Source organism: Physella acuta, unplaced genomic scaffold (assembly GCF_028476545.2).
Source record: "Physella acuta isolate Inbredline_101_S28 unplaced genomic scaffold, ASM2847654v3 ptg000117l, whole genome shotgun sequence".
Classification (NCBI taxonomy): domain Eukaryota; kingdom Metazoa; phylum Mollusca; class Gastropoda; family Physidae; genus Physella; species Physella acuta.
Window position 1 is genome coordinate 906,516 of NW_026731637.1, and position 14,548 is coordinate 921,063.

A 14,548-nucleotide genomic window follows, 5' to 3' on the forward strand; every position below is an offset into this window, starting at 1 on the left:
CGTATATTACTGGTGTTGTACAAGGAAACCTGGTTTTTACTGTTTGGTCCCCACTGTCAACATCTGAAAGCGAGACTGTACATGGTATACACGACAACAGCCTTCAACATGTTAGAGGCGCTTTGTTTTATAAGTCTGCTGGGATTGTGTGTTCCACTCTATGGTGAGTAGTTGTAAACTGTTTGTGTGTGTTTAATGGTGAGTAGTGTTAAACTGTTTGTGTGTGCTTAATGGTGAGTAGTTTTAAACTGTTTGTGTGTGCTTAATGGTGAGTAGTTTTAAACTGTTTGTGTGTGTTTAATGGTGAGTAGTGTTAAACTGTTTGTGTATGCTTAACGGTGAGTAGTTTTAAACTGTTTGTGTATTCTATTGTATGATGAGTAGTTTTTTAAGCCTGTTTGTGTGTGCTTAATGTTGAGTAGTTTTATTATTTAAGTTTTAAGCCTGCTTGGCTGTGCGTTCTATATGATGGTAAGTTTTATAACTATTGCAGTTTGACTAGCTAATGTGATAAATAGGCGGCCCATAGTTTAACCTAGGGTGTCACTAGACTTACCGTTTTATGGTTGCCATGGTAAAGATATCCATCGTAAAAGTTTCGTTTATTTATTAAGCTTCGTGGTCATTAAAACAAACTTGTAATTGAAATCAATTAGTTTTATTTCGATAAATCTGACCATGTACTGATATTATAACAAATGAAGTTTAGTGTGTGTTGAATCATTGTTGTTTGTAGTTTATTTGTTCGATATGATGGGTATACGGGATTAGTTTATACGGTAAGAATTGCACATTAAATGTAATATTGCATCCTATCCTTAATTTGTGCCACATAAACATTGTTAATGTCAAAGAAATTCAAAATGTAATGTTCCTTCGTAGGCCTACCTAACAATCTTTCTACAATAACATACATATTTACATACATACATACACACACACACACACACACATATATATATATATATATATATATATATATATATATATATATATATATATATATATATATATATATACCGAGATTACGACCAACTAAGCTTTTATTTAGTTTACAATGTATGTAGTTACTGGGTTTGTGGCAATTCTTGTAACTCACTTTTAATGCAGCTTTTTTCCACATACATTCGTCTCAGATTCAACCGTATAGGCTATTTAAGATATAGATTTTTAAATCTTGCCATTATATGTATATGATATATGTAAATACTTCCTCTTCAGATGCCAGCCCTGTGTTCCAGCGTCAGACGCCATCATTGACGCCATACCAGGCTGCCCTACAACTTTTCTCAGACGACAATGGATGGACAAACCACTGCACTGCCGTCATCGTTGGACTTAAAACCGTAAGTTGTAAGCCTCTGGTGGTGTACTATAAACCCATCCGGACAATGACCACTCATTATTCCCACCTCGGCATTCCCATCCATAATATTTAACCCCCCCCCCTCCCCTTCCCCTGTATTTTAACTTCCCCCGCCTAAATAACTGCAGTGGATCATAATCCCATGTCGATTACAAATTGACCCTAATCCTACTTTTAACATGAAACATAATCGAAAGGTAATGTTAATGCATGTTCTGTGGGAAAAATACTTTCTCTGCAATTAGCAGCTTGTTGTTTTGTTCTCTTTAACATTAACATGCCTAGCGGAAGTACAAAATACACATTTTTCTAGCACTTAATCAGCCGATTTCAGGCATTCCATTTCCATATAGAACTACAATGCCGATCCCCCCCCCCCCTCACCTTCCCCGCTATGCTTCTAGGGGAGGTGTGTGAAAGTTGTATACACTGAAGACGTTTAGAACAGTGGTGTTGAAATTAAAATGATCTCTGTAGGCACTGAAGACGTTGTAAACAGTTTTGTTGAAATGTGAAGACGTTGTAAACAGTGGTGTTGAAATGTGAAGACGTTGTAAACAGTGGTGTTGAAATGTGAAGACGTTGTAAACAGTGGTGTTGAAATGTGAAGACGTTGTAAACAGTGGTGTTGAAATGTGAAGACGTTGTAAACAGTGGTGTTGAAATGTGAAGACGTTGTAAACAGTGGTGTTGAAATGTGAAGACGTTGTAAACAGTGGTGTTGAAATGTGAAGACGTTGTAAACAGTGGTGTTGAAATGTGAAGACGTTGTAAACAGTGGTGTTGAAATGATCTCTGTAGGCACTGACCGCCGCACACTGTGTGGACAAAATGTTGAGCGAAGATGTGCGCATCGTAGCAGGTGGTGATGGCGTGTCTCCCAACCAGCAGATCATCAACATCGTGGGCTACCACCCCCACGAGCTGTGGGACTCGAACTCTGGCGACTCTTTTAACGATATCGCTATTGTGTATCTGGACAAGAAAATCACCGTCACTGACTTTGTGAGGGTAAGTCAATATTTATTTTAGGACTATACATTGAGGGTTATAAAAAGGAATCATGGTCAAACTTTGAACTATGATATGTAGGACTGTAATAACTAGCTAGCACTTTGAAACTTAGCGGTTGTGAGATTCCCTTTTGGTTCTCAAATACTGTTTGAGACAAATTTTGTGAACGCCCCCTTTAACTACACCTATCAACACAACTATGGGAGGGTTAGGCTGAAGTAAGAGAGCTCTCACTCGTTTATTGACTTGAGCAAATTACAATAAGGGCCATATCTATAAATGGAGTCACACTCCTGAGAGGTGGGGGGGGGGGGGGGTAGGAATAAGGCTTGTGACCTTTAACGAGAGGAGGGGTGGTTATAAAATGTTTTCAACTTAAAGGTTTTGAAGCATTTTTAAAACTAATTGTTTTTAAAAAGAATTTAGTTAAAAGTTATTTATAAAATTTGATTACGTTTTTGTGAATTGGTGGAACGAGGGGGGGGGGGGGGGTGATCATCAATGGAAGACTCCGAAATGGACCTGCTCAACAGATGAATCTCTTTTGAGATTCGAATTATAATGTAAATGAGTGAAGTTGTTAAATCTTGAAGTTGAAGCTTATATTGATAATAGCAGATATAAATAGTAACAAGTAGATTACTGCATTACACTACGACTGTTTCGAGAAGCAGGTTGGATGATTGTAGAATACATCTGAGAATGAATTGCTTCTCACCTGAAATTTGCTAGGTATAGAGGTGCTTGTCTAATGTCTAAATATTCCCAGCCCATAGACCTGGCTGTTGATGATGACGTCAGCTCGCCTTGTGTCGTCACAAGTTGGCCAGTCATGCTATCAACCCACCCCGTCAAGGCGACCGTTACCAACTGTCAGAACGCCAGCTTGTCCACACCTCCAACAGAAAATCAAGTATGTGTTCATGTTGATTACGGTATGTTCAGTTTCTTTATTAACTGTTGTTTTATTTAAGTTGTGTATGAAAATTACTCAGTCATTCTGGGGGCGGTACTTAAAACTTCCGCTGGGACTGGCATTGCTTAAAGTATACATTATGTATTAAAATTTTGAAGTAACAGTCTAAACAGAATGAATCCCAAGTATGCCATTATTTAATCTTAAATCTCATGTTTATTAAAGCGTTTTTATTTTCTTAATTTTTTTTTAACTCCTTATGGAACTTGGTGAATTTTCGAGCGTACGTAAACTTTTGTGTGTTAGTGTAACATCGTGTCAGGCTAGAGGAAAGTCTTATTCTTTGTGTATTGTACGAATTGAGTTAAAGCCTAAACGACAACATAAAATAGGCTTCGCACTACTGCACCTATTCATTTGATAAGCATGGTGATTGCAGGTTCTCCTTTCAGAACCAAACAGATGCAGTCACTTAAAAACATCTTCATTTAGACCTGAACTCTCTATGTAATTTATAGTTAATTTAACTCTAACGACCGATTTGAACTTTGTGTCAATTCCCAGAGGGCAGCGAACAAACAGTGAACGGTTGCCATGGCGACCGCGTCGCCCCTTTAGTATGTGGAGACACTCAGAAATTTCTGGTAGGATTCAACACATGGGATGGGGCTGCGTGTAATGGTAAATTATGTTTCTTAATTTAAACTACACATAAAGAACATACATTAAGTTTAACATTTCTTTAAGAATATATTGGTCTATAATCTATAGCTATTTCTCTCTACAGAAATGTGGATTGTGTATTTATTTTGAATGTTTACTCTGAATTTATTCCCTGCAGGGGCGGGTACCGTCGTGTACAATCGTGTGGCTCCTCACGCTGACTGGGTTTCTGTACACTTAAACGTGCGTGCTACAGACAGCACACAAGTACACACAGCAGAGATTTCGATTGATATGGGCACATTGGATTTTGATAATCTACCCATTCCACCCCTACCTGAAAACAAAAATATTATCACTAATCCAGTTCATCCAATCACACCTGAAAATGAAATGGGCCCATTGGATTTTGATAATCTACCCATTCCACCCCTACCTGAAAACAAAAATATTATCACTAATCCAGTTCATCCAATCACACCTGAAAATGAAATGGGCCCATTGGATTTTGATAATCTACCCATTCCACCCCTACCTGAAAACAAAAATATTATCACTAATCCAGTTCATCCAATCACACCTGAAAATGTCAAGAACACTTTTGATTACAACAAATCAAAACTGCCACCACAACCTTTAAATGGCAAGTTGGTCATACCAATCAAATATAATGTGATTCCAATCTTTCCCCTTCCTAATTACAAACCAGAATTTAGATTCAACTTCCAAATTCCTGCACTGCCTGAAAATAAAAATGTTGTTATAAATCCAGTTCATCCTATTTTACATGAAAATGATATGGGTACATTGGATTTTGATAATCTACCCATTCCACCCCTACCTGAAAACAAAAATATTATCACTAATCCAGTTCATCCAATCACACCCGAAAATGATATGGGCCCATTGGATTTTGATAATCTACCCATTCCACCCCTACCTGAAAACAAAAATATTATCACTAATCCAGTTCATCCAATCACACCTGAAAATGATATGGGCCCATTGGATTTTGATAATCTACCCATTCCACCCCTACCTGAAAACAAAAATATTATCACTAATCCAGTTCATCCAATCACACCTGAAAATAATATGGGCCCATTGGATTTTGATAATCTACCCATTCCACCCCTACCTGAAAACAAAAATATTATAACTAATCCAGTTCATCCAATCACACCTGAAAATGATATGGGCCCATTGGATTTTGATAATCTACCCATTCCACCCCTACCTGAAAACAAAAATATTATCACTAATCCAGTTCATCCAATCACACCTGAAAATGTCAAGAACACTTTTGATTACAACAAATCAAAACTATCACCACAACCTTTAAATGGCAAGTTGGTCATACCAATCAAATATAATGTGATTCCAATCTTTCCCCTTCCTAATTACAAACCAGAATTTAGATTCAACTTCCAAATTCCTGCACTACCTGAAAATAAAAATGTTGTTATAAATCCAGTTCATCCTATTTTACATGAAAATGATATGGGCCCATTGGATTTTGATAATCTACCCATTCCGCCCCTACCTGAAAATAAAAATATTATCACTAATCCAGTTCATCCAATCACACCTGAAAATGAAATGGGCCCATTGGATTTTGATAATCTACCCATTCCACCCCTACCTGAAAACAAAAATATTATCACTAATCCAGTTCATCCAATCACACCTGAAAATGATATGGGCCCATTGGATTTTGATAATCTACCCATTCCACCCCTACCTGAAAACAAAAATATTATCACTAATCCAGTTCATCCAATCACACCTGAAAATGATATGGGCCCATTGGATTTTGATAATCTACCCATTCCACCCCTACCTGAAAACAAAAATATTATCACTAATCCAGTTCATCCAATCACACCTGAAAATGATATGGGCCCATTGGATTTTGATAATCTACCCATTCCACCCCTACCTGAAAACAAAAATATTATCACTAATCCAGTTCATCCAATCACACCTGAAAATGATATGGGCCCATTGGATTTTGATAATCTACCCATTCCACCCCTACCTGAAAACAAAAATATTATCACTAATCCAGTTCATCCAATCACACCTGAAAATGATATGGGCCCATTGGATTTTGATAATCTACCCATTCCACCCCTACCTGAAAACAAAAATATTATCACTAATCCAGTTCATCCAATCACACCTGAAAATGTCAAGAACACTTTTGATTACAACAAATCAAAACTGCCACCACAACCTTTAAATGGCAAGTTGGTCATACCAATCAAATATAATGTGATTCCAATCTTTCCCCTTCCTAATTACAAACCAGAATTTAGATTCAACTTCCAAATTCCTGCACTACCTGAAAATAAAAATGTTGTTATAAATCCAGTTCATCCTATTTTACATGAAAATGATATGGGTACATTGGATTTTGATAATCTACCCATTCAACCCCTACCTGAAAACAAAAATATTATCACTAATCCAGTTCATCCAATCACACCTGAAAATGATATGGGCCCATTGGATTTTGATAATCTCCCCATTCCACCCCTACCTGAAAACAAAAATATTATCACAAATCCAGTTCATCCAATCACACCTGAAAATGATATGGGCACATTGGATTTTGATAATCTACCCATTCCACCCCTACCTGAAAACAAAAATATTATCACTAATCCAGTTCATCCAATCACACCTGAAAATGTCAAGAACACTTTTGATTACAACAAATCAAAACTGCCACCACAACCTTTAAATGGCAAGTTGGTCATACCAATCAAATATAATGTGATTCCAATCTCTCCCCTTCCTAATTACAAACCAGAATTTAGATTCAACTTCCAAATTCCTGCACTGCCTGAAAATAAAAATGTTGTTATAAATCCAGTTCATCCTATTGTACATGAAAATGATATGGGTACATTGGATTTTGATAATCTACCCATTCCACCCCTACCTGAAAACAAAAATATTATCACTAATCCATTTCATCCAATCACATCTGAAAATGATATGGGCCCATTGGATTTTGATAATCTACCCATTCCACCCCTACCTGAAAACAAAAATATTATCACTAATCCAGTTCATCCAATCACACCTGAAAATAATATGGGCCCATTGGATTTTGATAATCTACCCATTCCACCCCTACCTGAAAACAAAAATATTATCACTAATCCAGTTCATCCAATCACACCTGAAAATGAAATGGGCCCATTGGATTTTGATAATCTACCCATTCCACCCCTACCTGAAAACAAAAATATTATCACTAATCCAGTTCATCCAATCACACCTGAAAATGAAATGGGCCCATTGGATTTTGATAATCTACCCATTCCACCCCTACCTGAAAACAAAAATATTATCACTAATCCAGTTCATCCAATCACACCTGAAAATGTCAAGAACACTTTTGATTACAACAAATCACAACTGCCACCACAACCTTTAAATGGCAAGTTGGTCATACCAATCAAATATAATGTGATTCCAATCTTTCCCCTTCCTAATTACAAACCAGAATTTAGATTCAACTTCCAAATTCCTGCACTGCCTGAAAATAAAAATGTTGTTATAAATCCAGTTCATCCTATTGTACATGAAAATGATATGGGTACATTGGATTTTGATAATCTACCCATTCCACCCCTACCTGAAAACAAAAATATTATCACTAATCCAGTTCATCCAATCACACCTGAAAATGATATGGGCCCATTGGATTTTGATAATCTACCCATTCCACCCCTACCTGAAAACAAAAATATTATCACTAATCCAGTTCATCCAATCACACCTGAAAATGAAATGGGCCCATTGGATTTTGATAATCTACCCATTCCACCCCTACCTGAAAACAAAAATATTATCACTAATCCAGTTCATCCAATCACACCTGAAAATGAAATGGGCCCATTGGATTTTGATAATCTACCCATTCCACCCCTACCTGAAAACAAAAATATTCTCACTAATCCAGTTCACCCTGTTGTACCTGAAAATGATATGGGCCCATTGGATTTTGATAATCTACCCATTCCACCCCTACCTGAAAACAAAAATATTATCACTAATCCTGTTCATCCAATCACACCTGAAAATGATATGGGCCCATTGGATTTTGATAATCTACCCATTCCACCCCTACCTGAAAACAAAAATATTATCACTAATCCTGTTCATCCAATCACACCTGAAAATGATATGGGTACATTGGATTTTGATAATCTACCCATTCCACCCCTACCTGAAAACAAAAATATTATCACTAATCCTGTTCATCCAATCACACCTGAAAATGATATGGGCCCATTGGATTTTGATAATCTACCCATTCCACCCCTACCTGAAAACAAAAATATTATCACTAATCCAGTTAATCCAATCACACCTGAAAATGATATGGGCCCATTGGATTTTGATAATCTACCCATTCCACCCCTACCTGAAAATAAAAATATTAACACTAATCCAGTTCATCCAATCACACCTGAAAATAATATGGGCCCATTGGATTTTGATAATCTACCCATTCCACCCCTACCTGAAAACAAAAATATTATCACTAATCCAGTTCATCCAATCACACCTGAAAATGATATGGGCCCATTGGATTTTGATAATCTACCCATTCCACCCCTACCTGAAAACAAAAATATTATCACTAATCCAGTTCATCCAATCACACCTGAAAATGATATGGGCCCATTGGATTTTGATAATCTACCCATTCCACCCCTACCTGAAAACAAAAATATTATCACCTGAAAATTAGCAATTTCTTTCTATCAGTAAAATAATCTTTTAAGTTTCATCTCTTATTGATTAAAGAAATTTTTTAGAATACTTGGTTTTGAACTTGGTTAAAGAGTTAACTTATTCATTTAATGTTTTAGAGTTTTAAGTATTCAAAAGTATTCAAAAGAATTGATTTTATTATCTTATCCTAAACTTTTAAACTATGAAATCAAACTTTTATGTTGATTATCAATTTTTAATTAATCTTTTAGCTTATCACATGGCACTTAAGGTTCTTGAAAAAAAATTAATAAATTTTTTTTCCTGAGAATATGATTTGTGTTTCTTTCATGTTTACTATCCCTTATGTTTTCATCATTATAAAGGCACTATAGCCAGTGAATGCCACAATGATAGAGTAACCATGAAAAAAAGAATTGTTAGGTGTACTAATATTTATTGAAATCTTCTGGTGTTTTAGTGGTATTTTAAAAAATCACTTTGTATTTTTTGGTGTAAAATAGTTTTAATATACCGGTATAAAATAATATTAGGAATATAAATAATATTAGTTTAGGACCTATATTTTTTAAAATAATATTAATTAGCCTATTATAATTAATTATAAATCAATGCAGACCCAATACCTGTTTAGTGAAGTGTTTAGTGAAGTGTTTAGTGAAGTGTTTAGTGAAGTGTTTAGTGAAGTGTTTAGTGAAGTGTTTAGTGAAGTGTTTAGTGAAGTGTTTAGTGAAGTGTTTAGTGAAGTGTTTAGTGAAGTGTTTAGTGAAGTGTTTAGTAAAGTGTTTAGTGAAGTGTTTAGTGAAGTGTTTAGTAAAGTACTGAGTGAAGTGTTACTATAGGTTTCACCCTTGCTCTGACCCTAACACATCAGTACAGTAACAAGTTACCAACACCTGAACAGGAGTAAAAGATTTAGAGTCTAAATTTGAATAGTTTAAAAGTTTGAAGTTAAATAATTATTGATTAAAATTATAGACGAAAGTAAAAGAAAATGACATAAATATTAATCAATAGATGTTGGCCTATTGAACTAAGTTCTAGGTTATTCTAAACAATAATATTTAACTATTTAGATTTATAACAAAAAAGAAGCTTGTTTTTTTTAATCAAAGGGTGAGAATAAGAGGTAGAAGTCTAGTATTCGGCTTTGAAATTAAAAATTTTCATTTCTGTGTGCACGTTTTAAAGTTTAATAATTATCTACCCAAATCGATAGGGCAAAAAAAACTCTCACTACTTGAATATGTAGACCTTGATCAAGTCTTGTTTTATCGTGGCAAATTTTACAATTAACAATGAGTCTGCTGTTTGAATATTTTCTATGTTTGCCTGCTGCGTTGTACGAAGGGAGTGTACTGTAGGTAGTAATAATGTCGATGTTTTCTTTTTTCTTGTTAACTCCCCTTGATCAACTCGAATGCTGAACTTATTAAAAATTGTTATAAACTGCCTAATCGTTTATCGGTATGTTGTATCCAATTATGGTGTATTCTTATTCTATTATTTAATATTCTTATATAGATCTACCATAAACATATATTTTAAACATATTTTAACTATTTTTAACCTGCCCAGTAAAAAGTGTTTAAATGCACAAAAAATAATTTAAAAAAAAACTTTCCATCTTGACTCCTTGAGTAAAACTGACATTTAAAAACGCTTTGACCTAACGATGATTTCTTTTACTTTTCAACTTTTAGAGCTTTAAAAAGCTTATCATCAGAGTTTCTTCCAGGCATCTCTTCGAAAAAATTTTACCGCCACCCTGAACGAAATGAAATGTATATAATTTATATAGAAAATATATACTTTTAACAGTGTCCGCCCCCTTCGAAGAAAGTCTACCGCCCCCCCCCCCCCCTGAAAATTTCAAGTGCCCCCCCCCCCCCCCCCCGGAGAAAAAAGTCTGGAAGAAACACTGCTTATCATTATAAGGTTTTACATCAGTTGTATTTACCTCTCAATTGTAACTAGCCATTTAGTTAGTAATCTAAAATCGTACATCGATATTTATTTATTTTAAACACTTAGAGTACGCCATTGTTTTTCTTCACGTAAACATAGACGAGTTACGTGTTATTATATGATAAGTGACACGGAGCTACGGGCGGGTGTGTTGAGGTGTGTGTCTGACTAAAGTGTTGTTCCCGCAGTAACCAAACAACGGTTGAAAACAAAACACGTCTGCACTGACACGTCAACACGTTTGTTGATGTCGTTTGCACGCCAGTCAACAACGGGGAGGGGAGAGGGGTGGGTGGCGTTACGTAAGCATGACGACATAGAACACTTTGAATAGAGATAGAGAGCGGGGTTTAAATTGTGACTTTTATCAGGGGTAAATGCAGTTTCTTTCAGGCATTCTTTGGGAGGAAGGTGCGCTACTTTGTGCACGTCTACTCTCTCTCCCCTACCCCACTCTCACCCCCTTTTCCAGGACAAGATTATTAAAATATAAAATTTATTTTAAATATATATATATATATATATATATATATATATATATATATATATATATATATATATATATATATATATATATATATATATATAGGCCTACTTTAACCAGCGTCCGCGCACTCCCAAAAGTTTCAAGTGCTCCACCCCCACCACCCACCCCATGAGAAAAATGTCAGAAAGAAACACCGTGTAGATGCTAACGACATTTCATACATCTGTTTCATTATCAACCTCTAAAGTTAAGGTATAGGCCCCAGTGGCGTAGTGAGGTCGGGTGTCACCCGGTGCGGTCCTCACCCCCGCCCCCCCCCCCCTCGCTACGCCTCTGATAGGCCCTACTGAACAAGGGTTTGAGAGTAAAATATTACACCCGCGATAAGGGGTCTTTCATCCAGACAGGTGGTAATTTTGTGACGATGTGTGGGAAGGGGAGAGGGGGGGAAGGCCCCCAGACAGTGTGACGTCACACTTTTACATTTTTTTAAAAAGTTATGTCCGAAACTGTTTTGTAATCGTGATTTCGCGTTTTTGAAAACAATTTTTGGAAATATTAATAGAAATGGATTAATATAGTCTATGTTGACAGGGCTCAGATAATATTTTAGAGCAAAATCGATATTTTAAGAAAAATTAAACTGCAATATTGAACGTCATTTTTCGGGGGGGGGGGGGGGGGGTCTGGCTTTTTGTGACGATATGTGACAGGGGGAGGGGGGGGGGGGGGGGTAATTGTCCAAAAAAAGTGTGACGTCATTTATATGTTACCGAGTCTATTTACTTGTAGTGCCAAATGTTACCGATTTCACTGCTGACAGCGCCAAATGTTACCAAGTGTATTTACTCGTGCTACCTTTGACCAGCACACAACATCGACCACAATATAGATACTCGGAAATGCAGGTTTACATTGATCTCTTTATTACATGAATCAATAGAAATGCTCCACATAACAATGCATCAATGTTCCACAAGAATACAATGAACCAACTGACCCCCACTGTCCTCACTAGTCCTCACATAACAGAATGCACGTGTCCATTGTTCCTATTCTCACATAACACAATACGTCTACACCGTTCAGCCTCCTACTTGGTACTGCCGTCTCCAATACCAGTCGCCTTCCCATCATCCCCTCGTATACGTAATACTTTCCATACGTTGCATCAGACTATGAACTGCGCAGCGGCTTATCGTATCCTTCCCAAAATACGCCGTGGCTTATCAGTCCACCACCTGCACTATTGCGTCAGACTGTAATGCGTTCTTACCATAGTCTTTAGTTGACAGACTGTCTTACGTTCTTATCGTCCCTGGTAACTACACTAGTTACATATAGATGACCCCTAATCACTAACACCGTCTGGTTGTAAATATCCCTGAGCAGGATAAAATCTTTTTTTTTTTTAGAAAAACTATTTACAAAAAGTCTTTAGCCAAAAGAACAACTTCTCTCACTCGAAAGTTGTGTAAGTTACGGGGTTCGATTCAACTGTTGAACGGGTGGTCGGGTGGGAAGGGCGCACGACCACTTACACGTATGTTTTGAGTTCGGATCTGGATCTGGACTAAAGTCTGCAGGTCGTTTGTGAGTCCACTCAGCTCTGATAGGTACCTGACTTACTTTTAGGGGACACTCCATCCCTTCATATGCCAAGGTCAAGGAACATGAACTCTACTTCATCTGCCCGATGGATGGTTAAGCCTGAAAAGGGAAATTTACTTGACTTATTCGGAAAGAACATGTTTAAAGGAAATGTAATTTTCTCTCCCATCCCCCCCACCCTCCCCCCCCCCCCCCCCCGACCCCCTCCTCCAATCCCTCAAGCTAATAAAATGTAACTACGGCATATTTTTTTAATGTATAAGCCACTGATGTATAGATTATTTTAGATTTTAGCTAAACATAAAAGAATACAAAATAATAGCAAGTTAATAGATCATGCTTTTGAAACAACACAAAATAATAGTACGTTAGATCATGCTTTTAAAACAACATAAAATAAAAGTACGTTAGTACATCATGCTTTTAAAACAGTACAAAATAATAGCACGTTAGTAGATCATGCTTTTGAAACAAAAACAACCGTCGGATCCCCCAAGGAATAATATTTTTCTCCTATGCCGTCATATTTCGAGCAAACAAAAATTTGAACCGTTGCTGTTGACGGATTTACATGTTTTTAGTGTAACCAGCAATGCGTGATTCTGTTTTTTTACAAACCAAGGTTTCTTCGTTTGTCGGCCATCTTGATCCCAGGGGCGTGGCTGGTATTGATTTTAATCTAGGTCGTAATGGTCGCCACTCAGATTTTCAAACTTAGAATCCATTGCGTGCTCCATTGGGTGATCCGCCGCTGTTTGTTTTTCATTTAAGAATCCACATCAATGCTACTTTAAAAGAATCTACAGTTTTCCCACTAAAGAATTAATTGCACGCTCCATTGAAAGATCCACCGCTCTCTCCATTGAAAGATCCACCGCTCTCTCCATTGAAAGATCCACCGCTCTCTCCATTGAAAGATCCACCGCTCTCTCCATTGAAAGATCCACCCATCTCTCCATTGAAAGATCCACCCATCTCTCCATTGAAAGATCCACCCATCTCTCCATTGAAAGATCCACCGCTCTCTCCATTGAAAGATCCACCGCTCTCTCCATTGAAAGGTCCATCTCTCCCTCCATTGAAAGATCCACCGTTCTCTCCATTGAAAAGATCCACCCATCTCTCCATTGAAAGATCCATCTCTCCCTCCATTGAAAGATCCACCGCTCTCCATTGAAAAGATCCACCCATCTCTCCATTAAAAGATCCACCCATCTCTCCATTGAAAGATCCACCGCTCTCTCCATTGAAAGATCCACCCATCTCTCCATTAAAAGATCCACCCATCTCTCCATTGAAAGATCCACACATCTCTCCATTGAAAGATCCACCGCTCTCTCCATTGAAAGATCCATCTCTCCCTCCATTGAAAGATCCACCGCTCTCTCCATTAAAAGATCCACCCATCTCTCCATTGAAAGATCCACCGTTTTCTCCATTGAAAGATCCACCGCTCTCTCCATTGAAAGATCCACCCATCTCTCCATTAAAAGATCCACCCATCTCTCCATTGAAAGATCCACCCATCTGTCCATTGAAAGATCCACCGCTCTCTCCATTAAAAATCCATCTCTCCCTCCATTGAAAGATCCAACGTCTCCCTCGACTAAACAATCCACTGCATGTTTCATTCGGGGATGGGTGGAGACTGATGCTGAAATTATCAGGTTGTACTTTAGCAATTCTATCAAAGGGGGGTTCATATTTTTCTAGCTGTAAATTATGCTGGGGCCGCTGTAGTTGACTGCAGCCCAATCAACCTCCACCA

At 37.2% G+C, this 14,548-nt stretch overlaps 1 protein-coding gene across 1 annotated transcript; it reads left to right on the forward strand.

The window, feature by feature from the left end:
• Positions 1–21: 21 nt before the first annotated feature.
• LOC131934768 (uncharacterized) lies at positions 22–8,994 on the forward strand. Its single transcript, XM_059290888.1, has 7 exons — positions 22–163; positions 1,222–1,346; positions 2,168–2,377; positions 3,150–3,315; positions 3,861–3,977; positions 4,138–8,400; positions 8,720–8,994. Exons 1-7 carry the CDS (start codon positions 82–84, stop codon positions 8,728–8,730), a joined length of 4,974 nt encoding a protein of 1,657 aa, XP_059146871.1. The 5' UTR covers positions 22–81; the 3' UTR covers positions 8,731–8,994.
• The last annotated feature ends 5,554 nt before the right edge of the window (positions 8,995–14,548 follow it).

Bases quoted from the DNA above. Each gene is read 5' to 3' on its own strand.
- LOC131934768 (XM_059290888.1), top strand. From the start codon at position 82: ATGGTATACACGACAACAGCCTTCAACATGTTAGAGGCGCTTTGTTTT. The intron at 1,347-2,167 runs GTAAGTTGTAAG...TGATCTCTGTAG, and splicing joins TCATCGTTGGACTTAAAACC to GCACTGACCGCCGCACACTG. The intron at 3,316-3,860 runs GTATGTTCAGTT...GTCAATTCCCAG, and splicing joins ATGTGTTCATGTTGATTACG to AGGGCAGCGAACAAACAGTG.